The following is a 10,318-nucleotide window of genomic DNA, read 5'->3' as shown; positions in this document are numbered from 1 at the left end:
TTTTACTGTTCACTGGGAAGCAAGTCTACTTTCCTGCTTGAACCAGCCCTATTAGCCTCTCTGGCCTCGGAGAGTGCTTCGGGGGCCTCGAAAAGTCTACTCCTTCCCAGCCTGATAAATTAGGGACTGTAGTCCTAAGCATTCAGTAGTAGCGTCAGTCGTGTAGTCCACCGGTATATGACTTTCCTTGCACATCTGCCCAACCACAAGGTCTTCAATACTTCCCTGGTGTAGCCAGTCGAATACATTGACAACACTAGCATAGCCAATGACGGTCGTCTTTTCTCCTGCCTTCACCCTTGACTTCCTCGTTATGGGTTCAAGTTTGGATATTTTTGAGCATTCCCCTTACGTGGGCTTATCTTTGCTGCTCTCCGCTTTCTGCCATGAGCCTTCTTAAGGACCTCTTCTGGTTTCAGTTCTTTCTTCAGATAATAAAGAAATATTTAGCCCCTACGCCACTAAGGTCTGACATGCGTTTGCTTGCTCCTGCTTTTAGAGCAGTGGTCGTTTGAATACAGTTAGTTACCCCGACTTAATCCAATGGGCACGAATCTCAAAACACCTTCGATTTGGGGACGTGTTTTTCGACTCCCCAGTCTAGATCTGTAGCGTTTTGTTAAAAGTAGGCCCATATCATGCAGACTGTGGCTTTCGCCACCACCAACTCTCTTGGTAGACTTGGCTGGTGGAAAGCCACATATCAACCTCGAAGGTAGATATATTATTCTCAGGAGGAGACAGGTTGACTCCCAGGGAACTGAATTCCGCGTTAGTCTATTCTGAACTCCACGCTAACAGAAATTTCAAGGATTTGAGTATCCATCAAGTGATTTACGCACGCCCCAAACAACATTGAATTTACTCCTTCTTATCAAAGTTTGCCAGAAAACAACAGTACAATATGGCGTATGAGAAAGTAGTACCTTTTGCACTTTTAGCTTCCAATCTTAGTTACACTCTTGATATCAGCAGTTACGTTTAGTCAAGAAAAGTCAGTCTTATTATATTCGTTTTATTGAGAAATATCTAAATGGTAATCAGCATGTCGGTAGTTTCTTAAAATTTTCGTTAAGAATCAATATTAAGTCCATCATTGGGAGCATGCAGTTTCATAATCGGGCGTGAGTCTCGGTTGGATGGTTAATTTGAACTGTTTGTAGGGACATGGTGCTTGACAATCGGGAATGTTGATTTCAATTGGATTTTGGTCGTCGTATGATGCAAAATAAAGCAACTGGAAAATACGCAGGGTTAGAATGATGATCAGTAATAATTTTTAAGTTATTTCTAGTTTTACGGGAGATTTCCGCACTTACCTTCACTTCATAATCGTCCTCAATCTCTTGATTTTGATGAAGCTCCAAATTAAACGAAGCCGCATAGGTTGGTCTGGCAACAGTTTGATCCCGAATTCCAAGGAAATGAAGCATACTACCAACAGTTGCGTCATGGGCTGAATACAACAAAATATTCTGATTGTCGGATCCTGTGATTAGGTTGTCAAGTTTATTCGTCATATCCTTGAATAGAGTCGAACTACGAATTTTCATATATTGTGAAGAGCCCCAAATATCGAAAACAATTGAGGTGAGTGGCACGAGATATTGCTCAAAAACGGAATCAGTCCATGCAGGCAATTCAAGATTGTTGTCCTTTTCGACCAACAAAACATCCTCGAGAAGTAGCAGAACCATGGGAGAATTTACGACCTTTGCAAAAAAAGCATATTTTGAGTAGTATTCCTAAGACTCCATTGGTTTACTTACAAGGCCCGTGTTGTTCTGCAAATAATCTAAGAATTCTTGACCTTCTGTTGATTCGAAATCTATAACTGCCTTGAATTCAGGATCATTGAGGCTGATTCCAGTTGTCATGATGTCTTCATAATTAGGGCATGGCTTTCCTGGTGCGGCTAACATCTAATATGATTGCAGGTTTGGTGAATTCTGCTAAATTAAGGCAGGGTAAATATTACCTCATCTTGATTTTGTGGTATGACGTTTATCAGATTTGAGGGCCAATTAGCTCGAACAAATCCATTTAACAAACTTTCAGCACTGTCGACACAACGTTGAATTGCACTGCTTAAAACCAAAATTTTATTGAAGTCCATGTTACAAGTAGCGTCCGTATCACAATGAATAGAAAGAAGGGACGAATATCGAGTAGACTTTATCAATCCGGAACCATATAATTCTCTGTATCCTCTCTGAAAGGTTATGAATGAAATATATTAAATGCATGTTGAAAAGGATACATTTCAAAGATCTAAGTAGAATCAATACCGGCGATAGTGCTCCATATCCACCCGGCCAAGGGTAATCGTGGTAAGGATCCAATGGGTATGACATTCCTGGTGATCGATCTCCATGCCGGAAGAGCTAGTGAAAACGAATTGAAAATGGAAAGTGAAAAGAGAAAAAAAGTAAATATGTTACCATTGAAACAGCCTTCAATGTAGATTCTGATGTTCCACTAATATTATCAACCCCATTGAGTATTAAAATACCGAGTAATATCAAGTTTCGCGTAGAAAAATTATTTAAACCCATTTCAGATACAATTTCGACAACCACTATTCTAGCGAATAAGGAAAGCAGATAGTTTCCCCACGATTTGATTTGAATCCACTACTTGATAGAACTATAGAGACAGACTAGAGAGCCCCAAGTTCCTGGGCAAAATCTAGGCAATTTATAGCAAAAGTTATTCTAAGCGTTTCCATAAATCTGCTGTAATTACATACACTGATATACTCATGTACTCAGCTAATTAGGTATAATTATAAGAATATCAAAAACTAACTGTTGTATTAAAGTTATCTAGATATGTTTGATATCGTGAGTTTAGAGCATACCCAGCTTTAGCGTTAATACTATACACAATAGATACTTTTTGTCAAATAAATATTTTGAAAGCCATTCCACTAGCAAATATCGCAAATTTTATTACTTCTTTTCTTTTACATTCGCTTTTTATTGTCCAAAAAATACTAGAGTTTAAGTTTGTTGTTAACGTAATTTTAGGCACCATTTACTCTGCCCCGTAATTCACGATCAACTTATAACTTTCATTTTTAATAGGAAAACCAATTTTTAGAAAGGGTTCTACGACCATAACACAATTTATATATCGAAGGTAAGATGTTGTTTGTTAGCTAAAAGTTAAACCAAATGACCAGGTTGAGGAGAGCCTTCGTTCTTTTTTGGCGACAATTATATCTTTGAATTTAATCATCATAAGCCCAACAACTGGTATCCGGTCTAGGCCTGCCTTAGTAAGGAACTCTAGATCCCCCGGTTTTACGCCAACGACCACTAATTCGATATCCCTAAAAGCTGTCAGGCGTGCCGAGTTCCGCCATCGCTCCATCTCGGGCAGGGTTTGCCTCGTCTTCTTTTCTTCCCATTGATATTACCCTTATAGACTTTTCGGGCAGGATTATCATCATCACCAACGGCGCAACAACCGGTATCCGGTCTAGGCCTGGCTTAATAAGGAACTCCACACATCCCGGTTTTGTCATTGGCTTGTACAATAAGAGCTTTGACCCTATGGTGAGACGTTTCGAGCGGAAGAGTTTTTGTAAGCTGAAATAGGCTCTGTTAGCTGCCAACGCTCGTGGGTAGATTTCATCATCATAGCTGTTATCGGTTATGATTTTCGACCCTAGATAGGAGAAATTATCAACGGTCTCAAAGTTGTATTCTCCTATCCTTATTCTTCCTGTTTGACCAGTGCGGTTTGATGTTGTTGGTTGGTTCGCCTTCGGTGCTGACGTTGCTACCATATACTTTCTCTTGCCTTCATTGATGTACAACCCAAAATCTCAAGCCGTAGCTCAACCTGGATAAAGGCAGTTTGTATGTCTCGGGTCGTTCTTCCCACGATGTCGATATCGTCAGCATAGGCCAGTAGTTGGGTGGACTTAAACAGGATCGTACCTCTTGTATATACCTCAGTATCACAGATCACTTTCTCGAGGGCCAGGTTAAAGAGGACGCATAATAGAACATCCCTTTGTCGTTGACGGTTATTGATGTCAAATGGTCTTGAAAGTGATCCTGCTGCTTTTATCTGGCCTCGCACATTGGTCAGAGTCAGACTAGTTAGTCTTATCAATTTCGTCGGAATGCCGAATTTTTTCATGGCCGTGTACAGTTTTATCCTAGCTATACAGTGATGAAAAGATGGTGCAATTGATGTCCATATTTCAACAGTTTTTCCATCGCTTGCCACACAGAGAAAATCTGATCTGTTGCTGATTTGTCTGGAATGAAGCCTCTTTAGTATGGGCCAATGATGTTCTGGGCCTATGGGGCTATCCGGCCTAACAAGAGATTGGAGAACATCTTATAGATGGTACTCAGCAACGTCATACCTATATAATTGCTGCACTGCGTGATATCCCCCTTTTTGTGTATGGGACAGAAAATGCCAGTCGTTAGGCATTGATTCGCATTGATTCATTGTCCCATACCTTGAGCATGAACTGCTTGGTGTAGTTAGTGGCCTCCATATTTAACCAATTCGGCCGTAATTCCATCGGCTCCTGGCGACTCATGGTTTTGAAGCCAGTGGATTGCACGGACTGTTTCTTCTATGCTGTGTGCCGTCTGTCGTCTTGGGTTGGCGTGATCTCCAACTCGCCGATATTTTGGTTGTTGAGCAGTTCATCAAAATACTCAACCCATCGCCCCAATATGCCCATTCTGTCGGAAATCAGGTTTCTTTCTTTGCCTCGGCATCACCATTACTACCATCTAGAAATTAGCTCAATTAGCTAGGGTGAGAAATGTCGTCCGTCGAGGATAATCGCGATTTGCTAGTTTTTAAGGTTTTGTTTAAAGTTTGAAAACAAAACTTTGTTAAAATCGTTAAAATTGGTTACAGTTTTTAACAGACAAGGAGGAATGGTTACGTGAAAAGACAATCCTTGAATTTCCCTTACCTTTCGGCATTAACGGTAAAGAGCGAGGCAAGTACAACGTCCCCGAAACGAAAGATATCAAAAAGGAATAGTCAGTATGTTGTTTATCGCATATTAGTTATACTAACTAGGATAATTGTGTTGTTATGTTGACACCAACACCTGTCTTAACCAATTGCTTGAAAAATATTTTCTATTTTGCAAATGATGAAAATATGTTTGAAATGAAATTAACATGTTGCCGATATTTTTAACTACGTAATTGGTGTCGTCAATTGAGAAAAATCATCTCCCTCTATTCTTTTTTTGAAATCAGTAAAACATTAATGCGCCCTTAATACGTTTTTCGTGAACAAATAGGGTGAGGAAATCTATGAATATAGTAATATTAATAAATTGATTGCATTTCATAGCTTTTTCTAAATTTTATAAAACTATCAACTTTGTATTGATTTTTGCCTCAAAAATAACCTATGCATGTGTTATTTCCCTTTTCGCTAGAGCTAATTGTACTGTGAAGGATCACAAGGATTATTGGACCGTCTTCCAAGTAACTAACATGCTCCATTACTTCTCTATCACTAATAACCTCATTGTGATCTAATCCCTTTCTACCGAGGATATTATCGTTTTCGAAACCAAACGTATCTTCCAGAAATACATGGGTGTTTGTGCTTGAGGTGAGGGAAAGGCAAACCCTCTGAGCACTCAGACCCTAGCAGTCCACTTTACTCGATTCTCCCATCTAACGGAATATCTCGGATTCGTTTATGTATCGCAGGATTTCCGTTAGTGGATGTGATGCTACCCGCTGCAGTTGTAGTACATCAGCACCAAAAGTGTGGTGTGCTTAGCGGCATTAAGACTCAGCCACCTGGCATTATGGGGAGCTTGTTCTCAGTTTTTGATAGCGACACTGGCCAATGTTACTGACATCCCAATTGCTACTTCCGGTCCGAGTATGGGGGAAATTGAACATTCTTTTGATAAAGCATTCCAGATTTCATTTCCCTCTACAGCAGAATGACCGAGCATCCAGAGTACTTTCACCGTATTGAATCTACAAACAGAGTTCAATCGATTTCTACATTCCTGAACGATTTTTGAAGTGGACTAGTCAACGCCCTCAATGCAGTTTAACTATCACTACAGATTGAGATGGAGCTTTCCTTCAACCTCTGGTGAAGCATCCAGTCGGCCCTAGGATCGCATACACTTCAGCCTGACTGTTCTATATTCTCCTAAGGAAAAGCGAACTTCGCATTTTTATTCGTGAGGTAGACTCCAGCTCCAGAACCCTGTTTTGTTTTTGGGCCATCGGTGTAGAAGTCGTCAATGTATCCTGACACACATTCTTTTGGTTCGTCCCCATTTCGTTTTCATTTCAAAATAATATCTTCTACCAAACAGATGTATGGGGATCCGAGAATCAGAATGCATTGCAAAAATTGAATTCAGCTCTCCCAATAACTCTTTCTCTTCAGGGCCCCACGTCAATTCTTTCCCCATTATCGAGTTAGTCTATGAGCTGCTCTCATTACAGCGCACTGAATAAACAAATCTAAGCCCTGCAAATTGAGTAACGTATTGCGAGCTGCGCCGGATGTCGGTCAGACACACAATTATTTGCAGTGTGGCTAGTTTACAGCGAAAACTCTTGTTTCCCCTTAGCTCACATATATCCACATTATTACCTGAGACCTCAGTTCCCATGTCGAGGCAAAGCTCCGGCTACACAGGCCATAAGCTGTGAGAGTTCGTCCCGCCTTTACCTCTACATGTTTGTTTCAAAGAAGTTATCTGTCTAGAACAACTCCCAGATATTTCATTGTGGTTTTATTTAGATTTACTGAAAGTCCATACCTGAGGCACCAACTGTCAACCAAATCGACGGTGCTTTGTGGATTTCTTTACGCCGTTCCGAAATCTCCACCAAAAACTAGAGCAGCCACGCCATCCCCATAAGCTGAACGAGTATTTGCAGATTTTGCAGTTCGCATAGTAATGAGTGGGTCAGCATACGCCACAGCAGAGGCGATAGCGCACCTTCTTGAGGGTAACCTTTCTTCGCTCCCGTTATTAGGTAGCGATCAACGCCCACTTTAGAACGCAGCAATGTCTGCGATATCATAGCTTAGATCCACTTAATTAAAGTTTCGTCAACAGCATGCTCTCTGTATTCCTCGGATACCTGGGTTGTTAGCAAGAAACATTGAGAACTATTGACCGCGTTCGGGAGAAGAATCCTATATGAGGATGGACGATTCCGTAGCCTGCTTTTGGATAAAATGTGGCTGAATAGGTTGCGGTGGGCCGGTCACCTAATCACCGCCTTTCAGAGTTGCGTCCTCAATCTTTGAAGCCAAACAGTGAATACCAGACTCACAGGACTTTCCACGTTGGTAAGTACATTGATTTTCATTTAGTGGGTGCGATTTTACCGCTTTCCCGCGAATGTAACACTCAACCAGTTTCTCGAGAAATTTCAGCAAAAATGATGTTAAACTGATTTCCGTGAACTTAGGACCCCATCATTCTCAAAATGAATGATTTCCCTGAAGTTTTTTGGATTTGAACCGTCACCTCCTCCAGGTTTAGGTATGAAGGCTACATCCGCGCAAAATATTTCTGCTCTATACCCTCCTTTAACATAGCTGGATAGATGCCATTCATGCCAGGTGCTTTGAAGTGTTCAAATGACAGTATAGCAACTCTCGCAACTTTTTCATTGGTAACAACTACTCTCGCAGTGTCTTCCCTTGCAGCATATTCATATTGAAAGGTTTGCAGGAACCACCCGTTCTCCCGGGTGGTGTGCTTCCAAAAAAGTTTGTATAGACTCAAATCTGTCCGGACAGCTGAGTGGTTAGAGCACAAGGCTGTCGTACGAAAAGTCACGGTTCAAATCTCACTGCGGCAGTGGAATTTGTATCGTGACTTGACGTCGGATACTAGCCGACTCAGCTGTGAATGAGTACCTGAGTTAAATCATGGTAATAATCTCAGGGGAGCGCAATGTTGACGACATTGCCTTCTACAGGGTTGTGTAATTTTGTAGTGTACCGCTACGGTCTTAAATGAAGTGCTCTAAAACACTTCAAGGCCCTGATCCAATTTAATTGTTGCGCCAAAGATTATGATTTCTATTATAGACTCAAATCTTGAATTCATGAGAGCACCATACGGTTTTCTAAGAGAGTGCAACTTGGCCGACTCATCCTTTTTAAAGACTCTGCACAGCCTGGAAGCCTGCCTTTCTGAGTGAAAGAGTATTGTTGCGAGCATTTTACGAGCCACTTATATTCAGCCTATGAGTTTAATCAGTCTTCATCCTCATTGCTTTTGCAATCCCGGTTTAAAAGTCGTCCGATTGATTTTCGAAATCTTTATTTCTCTTTACAGTTCTCGGTTCTACTATGGAACTATTTTACCGCGTTGCGGAAATTGGACATGCTTCTTCAAAGCACTCTAAAAGTGTGCGATTTAGGGTTTCCAATTGTTCTTCTATCGCCAAAGGGGTCTTTAATCTCCTAGGGAGCTCCACTTTGTTGTTGACACAAAAAAATCATGAGGTATGTAAACAGAGGCAGCTATGACGTTCCTCCTCTTACCATTAAAATTATATTGTAAGTTGACCGCAACAGGGTCCTGGGAACAGAATTGTCTCAGCATGGTTTCTTCTAACAATTTTGACATCGGAATACAGGTCTTCGGTCTCGAGGATCTTTCATCGAAGCAAATACTAGACCCTTTACTTTAAAACGAACCCGTGGCTTTTGGACGAGAAATATATAAGGACAATGACAACTTCTAAGATTGTTGCTAGTAAATAGGAAGAGGCTTTGGCATGCTGCCGGTTAGTGTGACTAACACTTATGTTTGTAGATATAAGCTCAATCTAACATGAAAACCGTTGCTAACTGAAAAGTCTGCAGCGTTCAGTGTGGATCTCTCCGGGGTCCTCACCTTCTACCGAAAGTTCTGCTTTATTCCGTCCGATTTCTCTGCATATCGCCATACTTGGTGGTGTAGCAGCTCCTATGTCTTCATCCCCAAGAAACTTCGACTTCTTTGGCAGTGCCTTCCATTGTCTTCGGCTGGGATACCTCCCAGGTTCACGGTGTCGGGGCTGCATGGATATATTTCTACATACCGGAATTAGACCAGCTGCGTAAACATCACAATCTGCCCCTTCTTCCGTTTTTTTCTGGTAGAGACGAAGGAGAAGGTTCTGACAGGTAAGCCTGTAGTCCCTTGTCCTTTGCGGCTGAAATTTCCTTCTGCCAAGCCTACCGTTCCCGGTTTGAGATTGGTTGCCATCTTAATAGTATTGAGTTTTACTTTAGATAATTAGATTAAAATATTTCATATATTTTAGGTTTCTGGAGCTTATTCCGCGGAAGAAGGCTGCAAGTGGCTACCGAAATACATATTCCAAGAATAATAGAAGAAATCATTGAGCTAAACTAAATTTGAATTTGTTTATTTTTGAGCATGAATGCAGTCAATGTAAATGTGCCGAGCACAACACGCAGCACTATGGTTGGCTACTTTGCTGTATGTTTCTAATCAATCTACACAAGCCGATATTACCGAGATATTTACAGAAATCTACAAATATTTCAACCAACGCAGTTGTTATCGATAGCTACGTGAGGAAACGCTATTAAAGCCCACTGTTGTACTATTGGTAAGTCACATCAGTTGATAAGAATAATACCTCTAGAGGATTGAAATAATTAAAACTTGTTGTTTCTTTTTCGTTGGTGTGAATCTTTATTCTTGCAAATGCCGATATTTCGGGAACCACTTGTTGCCTTCATCAGTGCTAACTTGTTAGCACATGTTAGCACTGATGAAGGGAACAAGTTGTTCCCGAAATATCGGTTTTTGCAAGAATAAATATTCACACCAACGAAAAAGAAACAACAAGTTTTAATTATTTCAATTAATTAATAGTTGGAAACATCGCATAATTTCACTCAGACTCTAGAGGATCTTCTCCGGACACTATTCAGCTGCCTACAAAAAATAGAAAATGAATTAGGAGGCCTCCTGATAGCATTATAAAAGCCTCTCAAACATAGGCTCTAGATCTTTCGCTAAAAGTAATTTATTGGACATGAGTACACACTAGCCACGACAATATCAAATTCTTGATTTTATCCCAAAATTTACCACGGGGAAGATTGCACGAGAAATGATTCCTTGGAGCTCTACCCTGTAACCCCGCTTGAACACCCCAATAACAGTTACAGTTAATTGCAGATAAAAGTAGAACTACATTTTTTGTTATTGTTTTATTGAGAAATATTTAAATCCTCCATAATAAACAGCACGCCGATGAGTTCTTATAGTTTTCGTACATAATCAATACTTGTGAGT

The 10,318-nt window shown here is 40.6% G+C and overlaps 1 protein-coding gene across 1 annotated transcript; it reads right to left on the bottom strand.

The window, feature by feature from the left end:
- Positions 1-1,057: 1,057 nt before the first annotated feature.
- LOC119651256 (lysosomal acid phosphatase-like) lies at positions 1,058-2,618 on the bottom strand. Its single transcript, XM_038054750.1, has 6 exons — positions 2,442-2,618; positions 2,289-2,384; positions 1,979-2,212; positions 1,770-1,922; positions 1,320-1,712; positions 1,058-1,237 (listed from the first exon to the last, which is right to left on the bottom strand). Exons 1-6 carry the CDS (start codon positions 2,553-2,555, stop codon positions 1,094-1,096), a joined length of 1,134 nt encoding a protein of 377 aa, XP_037910678.1. The 5' UTR covers positions 2,556-2,618; the 3' UTR covers positions 1,058-1,093.
- Positions 2,619-10,318: the final 7,700 nt, after the last annotated feature.

This window comes from Hermetia illucens, chromosome 3, assembly GCF_905115235.1.
Source record: "Hermetia illucens chromosome 3, iHerIll2.2.curated.20191125, whole genome shotgun sequence".
Taxonomy (NCBI): Eukaryota; Metazoa; Arthropoda; class Insecta; order Diptera; family Stratiomyidae; genus Hermetia; species Hermetia illucens.
This window is presented reverse-complemented; position numbering and strand designations above follow the sequence as displayed.

Coding starts and splice junctions, on each gene's coding strand:
- LOC119651256 (XM_038054750.1), bottom strand. CDS start 2,555: ATGGGTTTAAATAATTTTTCTACGCGAAACTTGATATTACTCGGTATT. Junction 2,213..2,288: donor GATATGGAGCACTATCGCCG/GTATTGATTCTA, acceptor ATAACCTTTCAG/AGAGGATACAGAGAATTATA. Junction 1,238..1,319: donor AGGACGATTATGAAGTGAAG/GTAAGTGCGGAA, acceptor CGTATTTTCCAG/TTGCTTTATTTTGCATCATA.